The 19,111-nt window shown below is 43.2% G+C and overlaps 1 protein-coding gene and 1 long non-coding RNA gene across 2 annotated transcripts in view; both read right to left on the bottom strand.

The window, feature by feature from the left end:
• Positions 1 to 17,717, bottom strand: part of ARID5B (AT-rich interaction domain 5B) — a 178,930-nt gene extending 161,213 nt beyond the window's left edge. Inside the window, exons 1-2 of the mRNA XM_049645103.1 lie at positions 17,373 to 17,717; positions 16,679 to 16,933 (exon numbers count right to left, since the gene is read on the bottom strand). Coding sequence (XP_049501060.1) covers positions 16,679 to 16,933; positions 17,373 to 17,393 — 276 coding nt within the window. The 5' untranslated portion in view covers positions 17,394 to 17,717. The remainder of the gene's footprint in view (positions 1 to 16,678; positions 16,934 to 17,372) is intronic.
• On the bottom strand, positions 3,406 to 15,168 carry LOC125932655 (uncharacterized). Its single transcript, XR_007460713.1, has 2 exons — positions 4,306 to 15,168; positions 3,406 to 4,205 (listed from the first exon to the last, which is right to left on the bottom strand). It is a non-coding gene; the product is annotated as an uncharacterized LOC125932655 (long non-coding RNA).
• Positions 17,718 to 19,111: the final 1,394 nt, after the last annotated feature.

The following is a 19,111-nucleotide window of genomic DNA, read 5'->3' as shown; positions in this document are numbered from 1 at the left end:
GGGCCCAGCCAACTGCCAGCAAGGAATGAGGCCCTCAGGCCAACAGCCCTCAAGGCCCTGAGGCCTCAACATGCAAGTGAGTGAGCTCAGAAGTAGGTTTTACCTCAGTGAGCTCTGAGATGAGTATAGCCCAGGCGGGATCTGCAACAGCTTTGAGAACCACCCCCCAAGCCCACCCTCTCCCTCTGCCCCCCGCCCCCAGCCAGAGGCACCCAACTGAGCCTCGCCCAGACTCCTGATCTACAGAAATGCTAAATAATAAATATAATAAATGATGTTCGAAGACACAAAATTTGGGGTAACTTATTATACAACAATGGATAACTGGCACACTAATCTTTAATATGGGATACATTCACGCATTTTTGTGTGATCATGAAATACAGTCAGTGAAACAAACTGCTTAAATACCAATTTTCACTATGCCTGAAAATTAAACTAATTTCTGCCAAGAAGTAGTAAAAGGCTTCATGCAACTGCCTAAATCTTGACACAACTGCCCATACGAGAGATCTTTTCTTTTTGGGGGGTACCCACAGAAATTTCTAAGAAAACTACTTAACAATATGAACATACCTTTCTGGATGGAAGGGGCAAAGCAAAAGATAATCTTACTAAGTAAGTTGCTAACTTTGTTTTATCTCCTCTAAGCAAGTAGAGGGAGAAGGGCCGATATTACTCGTCTTGTTAGCACCCCCACAGAACTGTGGGTATAATAATAAATACTGGGTGAATTGAATCGAATAAAAATTTGCAGTCAAAAGGCCTCTGTTTAAAAATAGAACTGTTTTTTCAAGAGCAGTATTGTATTACATCCTTAGCTACCAGAGAAGCCCAAGCCTTGTCTCTCTTTTCCTTCTCCCACCTTTTCTAGATTCATCTTTTAAAGGCCCTTGACACAGCTGACCAGTTAGAATTCTGTCACCTATAAGCACAATCTGCAGGTCCTGTAGACGTACAATCCTCCAATCCTCATGGCCAAGATGTGGCTTCTCTTTGCTTAAAAAGAGAAACAAACAAACAAACAAAAAGGGCAGAAAAAAATTAAGGCCAAAAAAATATTAAGGCAACTGAGAATCTCAATATTCTGACATGCTGAGAATGTTTTCGCTCTGCTGCTTAGAGGGGTCATTTAAGGAATTCGGGGGGGTCAGGAATGATTTGAACACCTGCTTGGCTGTCTATTGAATTACTGATCTATAACATCAAAAATGTGGAGTGAGAAACAGGACCTATAACTGTAAAGACAAAAACCCAGAGCCTGTTGATAATTTTAAAAGACACTACCATTTATGTGACTCATACAATTTGCATTAGGAAAAACATCTTCAGCCTTTTTACTCAATCTTTTTTGCCTGCCCAGATAGTTGGGGATGCGTATTTTACAACCCAATGCATTGTTGCTGAACACACATTCAGCTCCCAGGAGCACAAAACACAATTAGACTATTATGGAGAATATTCACAAGAAACAGAATGGAACAGATTATTTCACTTAAGACACACAGAATTCAATTATTTTCTGTATTTATAACCCATGTACACTCGATTTTGGAATAATTTGGTGAGGAGACGGAGTACTACATCAGGGTTTCCATCTGAATTCTAGTAATCTGATATACACTGTGGGATTAACCCAAAGCAAAAGGATTTAATGGCCCAGCAGGCAGTCTCTATTTTGAAGATCCTTCGTCTGAGATCCCCCAGCCATTTTGGCTGGGACCCCCTTCCCTTCCCTTCGCATCCTTTTGCTGATGTGTTTTTGCTTTTTAACAGAACCTTGCCTTGCACATTTTAAAGATGTGTGTGAGAATACACTTGCTATCACCACCACCACAGGAGGAGGAGGGAGAGGAGGCATCTAGGAGGTGAAACACATTTTTAAATTGGGAGGGAGGTGGTTAAGAATGGGAAATAGGAGAGGCTTTTTGTTTTTTTAATGAAGGGAAAGTGAGAGTACTTAAAATAAATTCAAAGTTGTGCACATTCAGTAGATCAACACTAGTCTTCTGGAGGTGGCATTGTGGAGGGGGAGGAACCTGAGAAGCAGCAGGTTTGAACTTCTGTTGGCGTACCAGTATGGAACATCTAGAACGCAGATTTTGTCTCTTGACACCATCACTCTCCCACCTCATCCTATTTTGTTGTGGCTGATGGAATAGATGCCCCCTCAAGGTCCTTTAAGACCTAAATGGTACAGAACAGAATGGAGATCTGACTGGAAACCTCAAACATGGATCAAAAACTCTGCACCGAAACAGAAAAGTCTCAGGATAGATGGGAATCCAGGAAGTTTAACTCTATGCAAATTGACAGTTTTTTCAATTATCATTTTCATACAATAGTTAGTCATCCAATGGCTCAACCAATAAGTTACCTATTAATAAGCTATTAACAATCTAGCACCATGACAGTCTTCACTGAGACAATAATGTTAGGATTTGGCCCTTGGCCAGCAAGGGTGGGGTCGATAGCTAGCATCTGCAAAAGGCCTAGGAGAAGCCAGGCCATGGTTTGGTGCTCTGTGCCCACATAAATTTCATTTGAGATTCACAGTCCAGCAAGTTGAACCCATTTTACAGATAAAGAAACAGAGACCCAGAGAGATTAACTAAGCGGATGACACCCAGCGCCTAACTGGCAAAGTAAGTATTCACATTTGGTTCTCTCACGCTTCCAGACTATGAATTTATATTCTAACCAGAAAAATCAAATGCACATGTGAAATTATTAATCAGAACTGCCTTCAGATTCCAGTCAAGTCTGACCTGCTAGACCCCCTGAAGTCTGGCCTCAGTCTACCTTATTTTCCACTAAACCCCTGCCCTCTTGCCCAGCTCAGACCATATCTGATATTGTTATGTCCTCCCTTCCTACCTGCCTACAGCTTTTTCTGCCAAGGATGTCCCCTTCTGTCCCCCTCACTCCTCAAAAATCTCTTTCTGTGAAAGCCTTCGTTATTTTCAAGGGCCTGCTCACAAGCTTCCCTTCTCTGGGGTACTTTCAGCATGGCTACTGGTGGCCATGCTCCCAGTCACACACACTTCTTTTCACAGCCAGTGCCTGCACCCTTAGGACTTACTATGGGCGCCAACACAGAGCCCTGGTGTCCTGGCACAACCAGTCCTTCCGTCCCTCCAGACCCTGGAACTCTGGCTAGAGAGATTGGTGAGGACTTGGTCTACTGGCTTTCCCCTCGTCTTTCCTTTGCTGCCCCTTTAGGACCAGTAGGTTCCTTTTGCTTTATTTACAGAAAATGGACCAAATACAAGAAAAGTTTAAAAACTGTAACAATCCAAAGCTTTGCTCTAGAGAGTGCAAGGTGGAAGTCTGGGAAACGGGGGACACGTCTAGACTGAAGACATGTTTTGTTTGGCCCACAGTGTTTTTGAAAGTTGGACCAAACCGCCAACTAAACTTACATGAAAATCTGGATTTCTGACACTTCTCTTGAAAAATGGAGAGATCTGGCAATATGAAATGACATTCCTGCCCAGCAGTGATCGGCAGGATGAGAGAGGCACGATTCAAAGGAGCCACGTGCTCCCTGCTTCCCTCAAGCACGATATTTTCTCCCAGACCTGGCTCATTCCACCTCATCTTACCTGCCTGGCCTGGTGGGCACTTACACAGGTGCATGAGCTCTAGGTCCCTTTCTCCTCTACACAGTGGAAGACATCATGGAGGAGGTAGCTTTTGAACAGGGCCTTGAAAGATGGACTTTTACTGCACTGGGGGATGCCTCAATGAATTCTACACCCTTTTTCTAAGACTGCCTGTGTTACTAGTTAGTTTCTAATACAGTTCCTCCACTTGTCAGCAGGATGCCATGCCGTTTTTGCCATCTGTGTTTTGGAATCAAGACACCTCAAGTTCCCATTCTGGGAACTTACCTGATGAAGGAATTTAGAAACCTCCACAAGTCACCTAACCTCTCAGTTTGCCCTTCTGGAAAATGGAGATGACATTACATTCTACCTCATAGCATTATCATCGTAAGAAGTAAATAAAAGGTCACATATGAAACCATAACCATACAGTTTACTATTACCTTTACTAATATCATTTTAGGGGCACTCGAGTGGCCCTGTCAGTTGAGCCTCTGACTTAGGCTCAGGTCATCATCTCGCGGTCGTGAGTTCGAGCCCTATATTGGGTTCGCTGCTGTCAGCACAGAACCTGCTTCAGATCCTCTGTCTCCCTCTCTCCCTCCCTCCCCTGCTTGCACTCGCTCTCAAAAATAAATAAAAACATTAAATATATATATATATATATATATATATATATATATATATATATTTAGACCAGGGGTCAGGCAAACATTTTCTGCAAAAGGGCCAGAGAGTAAGTATGTTCGGCTCTGTGCATCACATGGTCTCTATCACAACTGCTGAATTCTGTCACTACAATATGAAAGCTGCCAGAGACGATTTGCAAACAACTGGGTGTGGCTGTGTGCCAATAAAACTTTATTCACAAAACAGGGAGCTGACCAGATTGACCTTAGTTTGTTGACCCCTGTTTTCGATACCCCCACAGCCAGCCAGTGTAAATCAGCTCTGAAGATGCTAGGTAGGTGTCTCACTGATATCTAGAATAGAAAAATAGGTGCCTCCAGTGGGCATCAGTGGCCATCTCTAATCTGTTTACTGGATTCACCAAGATTAGGCTCAGCCCAGAAATCATCCTGCAGGGACTCTACACATCGTGGCAAGAAACCTCTTCCCAATCTTCATCAGAATCTCTCTAGACCTGAGTTCAAATGTTATTTTTTCCAAAATGCCTTCATACAGCTTCCCAACGAGATCAGCACCCCTGTCACAGGTCCATATATTTTCACTTCATCACACTGACCTTGCCACACAATCACCCATGACTTGTGATTATTTGATTGATTACGTACTCCCCACCTGACAGGAAGCTCCGCGAAGGCAGGATCTGCCTGGTTTCTTTCCCACCTCTGTCCCGCCAGGACCTGTGCTGGCCTGCACGCAGAAGGCACTCTGGAGGGACGGAGCCTGAGTCTCCTCTCCTGTGAAATGTGCAAGAGGCACCACATGCCTGCCTTGGGGGGCATGGGATTTAAGGAGCCCTTTTAAACATTTTATTCCTCGAGTGCACAGTATTATTATGAGTCATCTGTGTATCAGTCAACTGCCAATTTGCACGTTCCTAGAGAGCAGGATAGAAACTTTCAAGAGTTTTATACTGAACAAATAAATGAAGGACTAAAATAAACAATGTTCATGAAGGCCTAATTGGAGAATAGGTCAGTATATGATGAAAGTCCCAATATTAGTCCCTCAATATATTCTAAAGTGATAGGGGACACGAAGGTCAGAGTCCTGGTAGAATCGAGGACATCCAGGTTTCAATCCTGGCTCTGAGTCTTAACTGTATGTGACCCTAGGCAAGTCACTTAACCTCCCTGGCCTCAGTTGCCTCATCTATAAAGTATGAAATGCTACAATACAACCAACCTTAGAGAATTTCTTTGAGAATTAAATGAGCATTTAATTTACATACCAAGATATATGCAATGCCTGACACTAATAGCTAGTTGATAAACAGAAAATGTAACTTCATTGAAAACACCATGGGTAAAATTTTTGCAGATGGTTTTGAAAAACAGTAAGTTGGGGCATTTTCTCTGGAATGTGCAGAAGAGAAATATTTAGGAGAAAATGTATGAATAGAGTTTTAAGATGATGGAGATGGGTTTCCTCCATTTCGGAAACCTCAATCAAGTTGCTTTTCCCTCCTTACTATGAAAGAATGAGTAAACTCTATGAGAACAGAAATCTATTTCTCTGGAATGTGCAGAAGAGAAACCTTTATGAGAAAATGTATGAATAGGGTTCTAAGATGATGGAGATGGGTTTCCTCCATTTTGGAAAACTCAGGTTGTTTTCCCCTCCTTACTATGAGAGAATGAGTAAGGTCTATGAGAACAGAAATCTATATCTGTGTATTAGTCAACTCTCATATCCCCATTGTAGAGACACGACACATAGTAGGCATGCAATAAACATTTCTGAATGAAAGAAACCATCCATGAATATCAGATGTAGCAGGAATGCCAATTCCATTTATCACCAAGAGTGCCATCTTGGCAAAGCTTTTCTTAAGCCAGTATAAATGTTACCATCAGAGGGCCCTCCTAAATTCAGGAAAGAATGAGGAAATGAAGGTAAGGTCTAGAGGGCAGTGTGAATATCCAGCCTAGTTTCTGTGTCATCACTGACTCTTGGGTAAGTATCTTGGCGTTAAAGTCCATACTTTAGTCATTAGTGATTTTATGAGTGATATACCACAGAGGCATCATCTCCTGGTATAAGACAGGCCGCTCGAATGACCTGCCCTGAATACACCCATGGGAAACTCTTGCCTACTTTCCTCAGAGTACAACCTTAAGAGAGCAGTCCTTCCTCAAAGCAGGAGACCTGCTGTGCCTGAGGGCGCAGGCTTCTAGTTCTGCTTGTCACTCACGAACTCTGAGCATGTGGCCAAGATTTTCCTGGGCCTTTCTGTGTCCATTGAATAAAGGGGGCTAGACTTGCTCTCTTGAACGTTCTGCAAGTCGATAAGATGTCCATGACAAATCAGACATGAGCCTTTTTCTTAGATGACCATGGAAAGTCTTCCTGATCCTCTTTATCAACAAAGACAAGGGACGTCCAGCCAGTCACGCCTAAAACCAAACATGTCTGTGCAGATGGCAGATCCAGAGAGACCAGCCGCACCTATGGATCTGCCAACGTTCCAGCCAGAAGGACTCTTGAGAATCTGAGAATGTTCTTAGCAACCTTCTCCACCTCTGAACCCTTCACCCCATGTCAGAGGTCTTCATTCTACAATGCAAATTTCCAACCAGAATGTCCCCAAAGCTGGGTGGTCATGGAGGAAAAACATCTAAACCGGAGTCTGTTGTTGGGGAAAGTCACCTGGGTCTGTTGTTGGGGAAAGTCAGAGAAGAAGGCAATGAGGAAGAACATTTTTATTCGCTGGCATACTATCTGGATAGTTTGTTTTTGTCCAGTGGTACTCTAAGCTGAGCTCGAACCAGATGATGGTGAGCAAAGCTTGGACTAAAGGGAAAACAGCATTCTGTCAAAATGATTTCCAACTCCATGTTCCACAGGGGGCTTGGGGCAGGCCCAGGGACAAGGAACTGGTGATAACTTGGCCTGTTATCTCTGTAGCATGGAAGACTTCCCATGTGGGGGTAAAAACAAAACAAAAACCACACATCCATATCCGTATGTACATACACACTTCAATGAGTATGTATATGTACATGTACATATTTTTAAAACATATTCCTCCCTTAAGAAGAATACACAGAATTAGCAAATTTAAATTATTTGCACTTAGTTCTTTGTCTCCAGTTATACTGTGTTCTTTTGTGCTGGTAAAACAACATGGGCTTTAATTAGCAAATATCTGTAAATAATTTACTTGCTTTTCAAATACAGCAGAACAATGGGGTCAATTTTCACATACATTTACCCAGCATGCATCTTGGGTCTTAAGCCAGACTCTCCCATTGTTCAATAACTATATCAAGCTGTCCAACTCCTGCTGCCTCCCTGGTGGCGGGTGGGGGTAGGGGGCCAGACACCCAAGTTCCAGTAGCAACATCCCATTTTCCAAGACCCCAGAAGGCAAGCACAGAGCGTTGCCCAGCCCAAGCTACAACACACACCTACGATCTCTAACCCTGGGGCCTGCTGCAAGGAACGTGGAGGTGTGCCAAGAGCAAGGGGCATTTCATGGCGGCAGGATGCGGGTGCTCCACAGCCCCGCTGCCTCCGACCCCTGACAGCGTGAGCCCCAAAACGTAAGGGCGACATCTGAAGCCTATGAATCACAGCCTCGTGTAGGCTCTGCAGGGTTAAAGCTGGGCACCACACATGCAGTGCAAAGAAAGATGTTAAATCAAATGAGAATGACTGCTCCAAGACTGGAGGCACTATTATTTTGAATAAGATTGAAAAGGCCAGAAAAAGCAATTCAAAAACATTTCAATTATGTATTTCCCAGAACTACATCTTTGAGCAACTAATGCAAATGTTACCACCACAATAAAACTTCTTCCCACATAAAAGCATATAAAACAGGTTGAACAGCATATACTTTATATATCATATGCATATTTTTGACTATTAATAAAAAATTCAAAATCTATGTATGCTTTACTCTCCTAAGCAATACAGTAATTATGATTAAGGGACAGGCAGCACAAAAAGAACCAATTTATCTTCTCGTGCTCAGGAATACTATTGTGTAACTAAGCAACTAAAGACAAAATATGGTCTAATTAATTCACTCCTATGCTTATTTAAAAGACACAATTAGAACATTTTTATTTTCCAGCCTGCACAGTAGCTCAACATGCTTGAGGGTGTAGAAAGCAAAGCCTATTATTCTCAAAGACAAGAGTTTAATGTTTAGTGCCACTGATCAGGCTTGGAACTCAATGCTGGGGAGGAGGGGGGGTGTTCCACAGCCTGGGTGTGCTCCGAGTCACGAAAAAGGAAAGGTAAGGTGGGGGGAAAGATGTCCGTGGGGCCACTAGCTTGACTAGTAACACATGGCCTCTCCTCCATTTTCCTCACCCCGTGGGCCAAGAATGGAGACAGGGCTGTGAACTTGATGGTCACGTGGGTAAGGACATACACTACCGTGCATCTATTTATACAGCCACAGAGATTCTATAGAAAATTCATGTAATTAAACCACACGTCCTCGTCTGTGTGATAAATGTCAAATATCCATCTTTGACGCTGCTAACAGTGCATCTGATTTTAAAAGCAGAATTAATTTAGGCATGTGTGCTACAGATTGATGCCATTAGCATGATTCTAAAGCACCCTTTCAGTAATAATCATCATCTGCATGCTTGAAATGTGTTGTGGATACGGATGCTCACAGGCCAGGATGTGATCCGTGCTTCTGAAGGCCAAGGTCCGGGTTCTAATCTCCAGCGGGCCGGCAAAGATCACGGTGTGGCTGGAAAAAGCCATCCGTGCCTGTGCAAGGGCATGGGAGCAAATTTTTCGAGAAATGCAGGAAACCCACAACCACCTCTCTGAGAAGCCAATGAATCCTTCATCCAACAACCGATAAATTTGTTTGAAATTTCTTTAAAAGCCAAACCAAAGGGTAATCACAGGCTACAATATTATTCTGAGTGGAAGATGGCAAACATCCAACTACCCTGGCTATAATAAATGACACGCAAATACATTTGATTTGAGCAATTATATTCTGGATATCGGTTAAAACCAGACTTTGATAAATGGGCTTGCATCATGTATCACTAGATGCCGCTACGAACAATGGTATGCTTGATTCATAATTAATAACCAAGTATTTACATGTATGGACTCGTGTACTTCATAAAAATAACATTTCCTTAGTATGTGCCTGACACTCTAAATGTCAAGGGAGGTTTTAATTGCTTACAATTTTGAGTCACCATCAAACACTGGCCTAGTTAAGACCATCAGTCTGAAAAACATGCTGGCTGGAAGTAGCTGCAACCACACTCAGGTGAGGAGGGACTGTTCCCCTCAAGTCCACTCTTTGCTCAGAGTGCCGCCCCACAGCCCTGACTTTTTATGGGCTGAGGGCCGAAGGTTGGAAAAGTATTCAAATGGATAGAGATGCTGGCTCTTAGCCTCATCATCCAGTCCCAAATAGGCACCGATTTCTTTGGTGAGTATGCCTCAAGAAAATCCTGTACGCTGTTTCACATCCTCGGTGCAAGACAACCGTGGATTTTAGAAGAGAAATAAAAAGTGTGAGATGGGGTGCTGCAGCTGGCCTACATGTGAATGGCCGACAGTGGGTCCTCTGCCAGAAGACGCTGGGCCAAGCTTAAAGAAAGCAGGTGGTGGGAAAGGACATTTTAAATGACTTATATCATTCAGTTATTCAATAAATACTTAGTGAATAGCGCTGAATAAGGTGTGGGGACCCAGAGGTGAGTAAGGCCCAACCCTCAGTTCCTGAGAACCACCCTGGGGTGGGGAGGGGGGCGGGAGTGAGAGGCAAAGGGAAAGAACACAGATAAGCATCACAGAACATACACGTGCAAAGTACAGGGGAGGCTCCAACCTACCAAGGCCCCGTAAGAACCCTGAGGGCAGGGATTCTCGCCTATCTTGTTCACGGCTGTATCCCCAGGGCCTAGAACAGGCTCTGGCACAAAGTAGGTGCTCTATAAATAAGCACTGAGTGAATGAGACTTCGAAGATAAAGACAATACTTTCTAGTTTCCAGAAAGATCATGAAAGGCTATAAATAGTGACTTTAGTTAATCTCCACTTTAACTAAGAAGCACAGAAAGAGTCTCACAGCTTTTCTGTGACCCATGTCTGTCCAAGAGGGTAAACTATGTATGAGCTCTTTCAGGGCTGAGGCCATTCTCCTTCATCTCTGTATCCCGTTGTTCAGCACATAGTAAACTTTCAATCAGCATCTGAGGAACTGAATAAATTCTTGTTCCAAAATCATGCAGATAGCGAGCCTTCCCTTGACCACATGTTGCATTTACTGTCAACACAATTCTCCGGGTTATAGAACGTCTTTTGCTGTTTTTACCTTTTTAAAAACGTGTTGATCTCATCTCTCTACCAAGATTGATAAGCTTCTTGAGAAACAGGGTCACACCACGAACTGTTTGCAACCATCTCTGCACCTTGCAGAGCTCTAAGTACATGGTCAGCATTCAACAAGTAGTTTTTGATTAACTCAAGACCGATGATACCAACATTTGCTGGAGTTAGGATCTTAACCATACGAAATATAACTCAGTATACATTCTACTGATTCTCAACTTTTAACATCATTAGACTCAATGCTAAAACAGAGATTTGTTTATGTAAATATTTTTGACATATTAATGTTAAATTATTTCTTAATATTTACTGGATCTTGCTCCAACCCAAGTAAGAAGGAGAAAAAAGTACACAATCACATTCCCTATTTCAGATCAACTCCACAGGCCAGGGGTCAGCAGACATTTTTGTAAAGGGCCAAATAGTAAATAATTTCCACTGTGCGGGCCATATGGTCACTGTCACAATTACTCGACTCTGCCACTGGAACCTGAGAGCAGCTATAAACAATGCGTAAACAAATGAGTTTGACTATGTTCCAATAAAACTTTATTTACAAAAACAGACAGTGGTTCAGACTTGGCCCTCCAGCCTTAGTTCGCTGATACTTGTCACAGTCCAATAAATTCTCTCCATATAATTCATTAGTTCTCACCCTAGTTCTAAAGGGCCAGCCAGTTAAGTTACTCCTTCTCATAGTTTACAATCATTTCTAAAAATAATAATAACTAATATAACTGCATCTATCCTTTGCTGAGCTCTTGTGTATTAAGTACTATGTTAGTTAGCAGGCCTTTCTCATTATTATTTCTAATTCTCTTGGCAAAGTAGAGATCATTAAGTCCATTTTACAGATGGAGAAACTAAGGCTCGGAAAAGTTAAAGAAATTGTCCAAGGCCAGTGAGGTCACTGAAGAGGTGTCAGAAATTTTTAAAAGCCAGCTCATGGGTACAGACCTGAGACTGAGTAGCCAACCAGCCCCTCCTGGACTTCAGAATGTGTCTGACCAACCTGAGATATGATACAATCAGGCAATCTTTGAAACAAATCCTGCTGATCCAGATGACAGACAGCATACCTCAATACTAACATGTAAATCTTCAAGGAGCTTTTTATCTTGGTGACATAGCTAAACCCATCACATGGATGAAAGCCAACCTGATTTGGGGAGACCTGTATTGGCTATCTGTACTAGCAAACTAACCTACGTGCTGTCTTCTCAGAGAGAAAACCTTTCTTTAGGAAGGTCTATGGTAGTCGTCTCAAACTTCAAGGAGAACAGTAATACGAATGTTAATGATAATAATAATGAGTCACCCATTACTGAAGATTCCATGTGCCAACTGTAAACACTTTATATGTATTAACTCATTTAATCTCTAAAATAATCCTCAGAAATAGGCACTATGTTTCCATTTTATAGATGACAAAATTGAGGAACAGAGAGTTTAAAACTTGCCCAAGATCACACAGCTAAATTTAGCAAGACTGTTCAAAATGCAGGATCCTTGACCCCAATTCCAGAGATTCTAATTGAGTTAATTTCAACAGGCATTTTGGAATATGAAATTTTGACAAGTTTTAATGAGGTAAGCACTTTTAGAAATCCTGACTACATGCTAGCCTCTGTAATGCCCAGATGTGCTAGATCCTGACTTCCTGACAGAATTGGCTTACTCATCCACACTCACAGTTGCAGGTGACCAGTAAAGCTTCTTGTAGAATCTAGCCCATGGTCAGGCTGGAATACAAGCTTGCACATCCACCTATTTTAAGGGGGTATATTGCCAATAGATTAAGCGCTTGGCACTTTGAAAATGAATGTAATCAGAAGTTACCCAGTAACAGAACCAATTACCCGCCTACTTTGCCATTTTCCTCCTCTGAAGAGATACTGGCTGAATGGCAATTGTGGGTAATTACTAAAGACACTTAACTCCTTGTATATGGCCCTGCTATTCACTTTCATGGTAATTTAAGACAGTATCATGATTAGGCCTGGGAACCTCCACACAGACATAAAAGTTATTCTGCTTATCATTTATAAATTAAGAATATCTAGCATAAAGTCCACCATAATCATTACTCTTTTCTATTTATGTAAGGACTACACAGTTAATGAAGTACTTTTGTCCACACATATTCACAACAAGCCATAGACAGTCAGCCTTATTATTGTTCCCATTTCACTGCTAAAGAAACTAAGGCTCAGAGTGTTTATGACGGTTCAAGGTCAAACAAATAATAAGCTGCAGAATCAAGACACAACTCTGGGGTGCCCAGGTGGCTCAGTCGGTTAAGCATCCGACTTCGGCTCAGGTCACGATCTCACGGTTTGTGGGTTCGAGCCCCTTGTTGGGCTCTGTGCTGGCGGCTGAGAGCCTGGAGCCTGCTTCGGATTCTTTGTCTCCCTCTCTCTCTGCTCCTCCCCCACTCATGCTCTTTCTCTCAAAAATAAATAAACATTAAAAAAAAAAAAAAAAAGACATGACTCTGGACTGCTCTTCCTCAACACCAGAGGCCAGCTCTGGAAGTATGGGAAGGCAGCAGTACATGTAAGTATGCAAGTCATTATCATAATCAGTACAACTAACAATAAATTGTCAATGGTGATGAATCATGGTACTAAAATGCAACTATTCTTGTTAGCTACCACTAGCTAGAATTAGCTGAACTTTATAAAATAAGAATGGTTCTTCTACCTAAAATCTAGGGACCTTTGGCAAAACTGATTGACTAGTCATGATTCTAAGATGAACAAGCACCTGCCCACAGTAGTACATACTTCTAGAATATAATATGATGCATTAAGCGGGGTGGGATTCAGTGGGAAGATAAACCAACCCTAAAATTTAGGAAGACCTAGGTCCTACTCTGGTGACCTTTGACAAACCACATAATCTCCCTAAGCCTCTGTCTCCATCTGTAAAATGGCATACAAAGTCCTGCCTTATCCAGCCTCTTCCAGTTATTGCAAGGATCAATAAAATATTCCCCAAAAAGGCCCTCTGCAGATCACAGCAAACCACACAGGGACGCTATTTCTAATCTCGCACAATGATAATTTTCCTGCTTTTAGAACTGACGTCTTTACATTTCAAGAAATCATAAATAGACAGAATGGTTCTCTTAAACCAAAAAAGCATACTGAGTCCTGGCTGTCCTTTTGAAATGGATGCTGATGTCAGCGCAATCAAGAAATTATTAACCTCCATTTGGTTACTTAAAATAAACTGTACTGGCTGATTAAATGTGCTGAACATTTTCTCCAAGTAACCGTGCACATCACCAAGAAACCTTTCTCGTTCGGTCACACTTTACAAATGGCAAATGCATCATTCAACACTATTTAAAATCAATAACAAAAATCATCTCACTGTATATAAACAAGTTAATGGAGTAAGTGAAAACAAAGCAAATTTCTTAATGAGAAGACCCTGTTGCCCCCTCTAGGTGCCTGCAGTAAATGCTGGTTTCTGTAGGCTCTCCTCCAGAGGAGACGGCTGCTGCTATTCAGCTAATGAATGACTAACTTAGGCCAGGGGGGAAATGACATCACCAGGGTGGAAAACCGATCTGCATTGGGAAACTTTCTACCTGCTTTACATTTGTCATAATTATTTTGCACAATGCAGCCTGCATTTGCATAATTTTGAGGCGTGTCATTATCTCAATTGAAAATTGTTTTAATATGGCTGAATAATTCACAATGACATCAGCCAAAGTCCTAATGAAATATACAAGTATAATCATACAGCTAATTACCAGCCGTGTTAGCATTAAAAAACAAATCATGCATAATATTAGACGATGTATATGCAGCTGAGGATTATAAATAGAGCCATCTCCCTCCCCAAACCCCCTAGAGTTTACTTTTAAATGGCAAGATTAATTTTCTTAGGTATGGCTCATATAGCAGTGACGAAATGTACAGATCATTACAACGGCTCACTTTCATTTCCCCTTAATGAACAATTTTTTAAAAATCGTGTGTTTAAAAGTACTGTATATCTATCCATTACCAGCAGTTCTAACAGATGCAAACTTCGGCTGTTATTGTTTTTATTCTTAAATCAGAATTCACCATTTAATTACACCAACAGAAATTAAAACTGGACCAAGTGGGGTCAACTTGGGGTCTTTAAAAGTATTTCAATTTCAATTAAAAAAAGAGAGAGAGTGTGTGTGACCACAAAATATCTCATAAAACACTGAATAATTTCCTTCTGGGTTTAGTCAGAAGTCTATTAGGCACCAGCTCTTTTCTGGATATTTAATCCTTCCCTTTTCCAGATCACAGGCCATGTTGAAGTAATAAATTTGAAAAGCAAATAATAAGAAATCAGGAGGGGGAGGGGAGGAAGACAGCTGCGCAGGAAAGTTGGGTCGGGGGAGGGGGCCGAGCTAGACCTCGGGAGGGGGAAGAGCTCAACCTGTTGGTAGGTTGCAGGATTTTTCACAGTATTTCCAAACAACACCTTTGTAAAATTGCAGGCAGACGTCGGGAAGTAAGAACGTTTAAAACCCAAAGCTGGCGGTGGAAGGCGGAGTGGGGGGGGGGGGGGGGGGGGGGCATTGGGGGGGGGGGGGGGGGCTTATTTCCGAAGAGGCAGATCCGAGGGCGAAGGTTTTGACGAACTCAGTAATTAACCGGCATAGACCACTGATGGGCAATTCGAGCCTGGGAGAGGGAGTGAACTGGCGATGCCAAAAGTAAAATCAACTCCATCAGACCAAGGGATTCTGGAAGGACTGGCAGGCAGTTCTACGCTCCGGGATGAGTTAAACGCGGAACCATTCATTTAACAAAAAGATCCTACACCTACCTCGAAAGCTCGAGGGCCTGGCACAGAGCTAGCTGCCCTCAAAAGTCTCAGTTTGAGCACCCTGCTCTCGCTTGGGAAACACAAAGCCTTGCCAGGCGGCCGCGCGCCCTCCCTCCCCACCGCACCGAGGGCACTGCCTCCCCAAAATAGTTCCCCCGGTGGGTATCGCGGCGCTGAGGTCGGTCAGCTGACGAGGGGAGCCCGCAGAACTGCGGTCACACATGAAATGACAGAGCCGAAGGGAGGCGGCCGCCCCGGCGCCCGGTGACAGCAGCTCACCTCGGGCGTCCTCCCGGGAGCGCGGCTAGCGCCCCCGCGGCCGCCCAGAAACGTGCCGGCGAAGCTCGGTCCCTCCCCACCCTTCCCGGGAGCGCCGTCTGGGCACGGAGGCCGCGGGACCCGCGGGGCCAGTGGGCGAGCACACACCCCTCTGCCCTTCCCTCCCCCGTCCCGGTCCCACACATCCCAGAAGATCGCGCTGGAAGACGTCCACTTTGCGTGGAGTAATTGAAAACTAGAACATCAAATGGCTTGTCCGAGGGGGAGGGGGGTGGGGGCGAGAGATAGTTGTTAATGCTTAACGTGTTTGTGCCGGTTACACGACCGCTTTGAAATCCGCCCGGGCAGATCTGCAAGTTATTTGAATGTATTATTCCAGTACCTGTCATTTATCACTTTATTCAACACGTCTTTGCCAACTCAATAGCTTTTGATCTCACTCTGCCTCCATTTCGTAATTTCCGCCCTCTTAAACATATCAAATACTTACTTAAAAAAAAAAAAAGTGAACAATATCTAAACCCACCGAAAGAAATCCACCCAGCCCCGACCGAGCCAGACGCGAAGGTAAAATTTTCAAAAGGCAAAAAATATAAAAAAGCATGTGATGTTCAAGCGGCAGTGGCAAGAGAGAGAACGATCACACACACACACACACACACACACACACACACACACACATCCTTGAACAAAACCCTTCTCGAACAAGTTATTTGATCTTGACTAAAATCAGCAGTTGGATCCTCTTTGTAAAGCTGACAGCCAAACTCTGACAATGGCAAAATACTCGAGCCCCAGCTAGTGGCGCTACCCCTTTAAAAAAGGAGTCGATCCTGCTCGCCTGCAGAAGTGAATACAGTATTTTCAAGCTTGCCCTGTAATAAGCATTACTAGGGGAGGGGGGGGGGATAATAAAGAAAGAAGAGAGGGAGATATAAGTTTACCACCTCGCCATGGTCGCTATTTCTGCCCTGGGGAGTGTCTTCTGGGAGGAAATAAAGTTTAGAGCTGGATAAAAGTTGCCGGCTGGTCCTCTCTTCCCACAACAGCTGGAGCTCCGCTATGCAAATCGGATCCTTTGGCGTACATCTTACAAAGAAAAAGTCGCCAAGGGACAAAATTCTTGGTTTGCCTTCAAGGTGGAATTGAAAAGCCTTGTAGAAAATGTAAGGTCCGTGCAAGCCACACGGTGAGCCGACCCACTGCAGGGGAAAAAAAGCACCAAATAAATAACGTAGCCATCAGAGCACAAACATCTATTCCCAGACACATTTACACACAGACATCCACACTCTTAATACAGAAGAGCCAACAGATATAAAGCTGGGTGGAAAAATAATAGAGCCCACAAATTTTCTGCCTCCCTTAAAAATAAAAAAAATAAATAAAATAAAAAACTCCGGGCACCCCCACCGCCACCTCTCCCTACTTCTCCATCTGAGGCGGTAAAATTACATTATGTATGTATGATCAGTGCAGGGATTTTTTTAAACAATAAAAATGATTTGGGGGGATGCAGAGGGTAAAAGTTTGGTGAAAAGTTTGTGGGGGGTGTGGGTGGGTGCAGAGGTGTGGGTGAGTTGGGGGGCTGGGGGGTGCCGGGGGGTGCCGGGATCGGAGGAGCGGAGGAGAGCGAAATACCTGGAGTGAGTTGGGCTCCATCTCGACGTTCTGAATTGATTGAACTCAACATTCTCTCCAAACTTGTTGGCTTGAATGGATTGCATCAGGTCCTGGCAGGGAAAAACATTCTCTGCCTTAAGCTGGCGTAATGTCTCAATATAAAACTGAGCTCTTGCCTCCCCTTCGGCACCAAAATGATTGAAAATATGTCCTAATATTTCTCTGACGACTCAATTTTCAGCTCCTGTCAAAACTGTGTAGGTTTCCTTCCAAATGTGGGATGATCAAATTCATAATCGGAAGTAAGGTTCTGTCCGATCTCGGCGGGAAGCGGATGGATCAAGGCAAAAAACATATAGGAAGGTTTGTAAAAATAAAATCCACCCTAAAACTGTGTGAAGATGAGATCTCCCTCTTCCCAATCTCCCTTGTCTAGGGGTGTCGTCTAGTGAGATTTTTGGAGGAGACGAGAGCTCGCGAGCTCCGCTTTGCATCTGACAGGACCTGCTTGTATATGTCTAATATAAAGAACATTTCCTGCAGAGATTCCGGGGCGCTGCTCCTCTTTCTAATGCTCCTTAGCAGATTTGCTGTTATTAGACATGTAGATTTGTTTGATAGTTAAATTACGCTTCCTCACTGCCATGTTTTCGAGAACTAATCTGTTAAATTATCTTTTGATGCCTATTTACATGGAAGGGAAAAGTGGGTTATCGATTATATAAACATATAAATATTAATGCATTTGTTCGCTTCGCAAAAAAAAAAAAAAATACTCAGCGGGAAAAAAAACCCAGAAAGACAAGTGAGCAATGCACAAACATCTCAGGATTTTGCAAACAATATTGAACGGACAGCGACTGCATTTAGGGACTGGAACAATAAACGATGCATGATAAATCAATAAATGCGAGCAGCGAGTCTGCTCGGAATATGAATTCAGGCTCCCGGTTCTGCGTGTGCATTCTTTAATTTTGAAGTATATACACTAGTACGTGTTTACAATGCTGATGGACGCCAAGGGCGCTCTCAAATGATAATGTGTTTATATAACCCAGCGCTACAGGAATAATATACCGACTCCTACCCCACCCCCATCCCCTCCCCCGCCAAAAAAGGGAGGGGAGCTTCCTCAATAATAGTTTGAAACTGAAAAAATCCATTTGCAAACTAGTTAAATACAACCAGAAATTAAGCTGTTGAAAACCGGGGGCATGAACCGTAAGACAATAAAGGTTTTAAATGTGTATATTTATTGTTCTGGAGCCCTGGAGCATTGCGAGGTTTGCATGCACGGCTATTATGCAAACACAGAGAAACTTAAGAGCGACAGAACAAGGAACAGGCAGAGACTGCAAAGCCCTCGCTCGCTCCGACCCAGCTGCCCGTCCTCCGCCAGGCTAGATTGCATTTTCGCAGTGTTGATGTAAAATGGTGTACTCGCTTCCCCCACGCTCCCCACCCCCTTCCCCGCTCTCCTCCCACTCCTTCCAGTGCCTCCCGCCCCCCCTTCCCCGATTTTATTATATTGGCACCAATCTTTCTAAAGTGGGTCTGGCATGCTAAAAAAGTAAACATGTACTATATGGGGAATAAGGTCTGTATAGTATGACAGTTGAAACTTGATCTGTGATAAAATTACAGGATGTTGAAATTACTAGTAAGCTATTTTTAACGCTTTCGCAACGTTTCACCTCTAGTCACAGCATCTAGTTGAAACAGGATTACTTTAATGAAAATTATATTCACATGGCTGA

This window comes from Panthera uncia, chromosome D2, assembly GCF_023721935.1.
Source record: "Panthera uncia isolate 11264 chromosome D2, Puncia_PCG_1.0, whole genome shotgun sequence".
NCBI lineage: Eukaryota > Metazoa > Chordata > Mammalia > Carnivora > Felidae > Panthera > Panthera uncia.
This window is presented reverse-complemented; position numbering and strand designations above follow the sequence as displayed.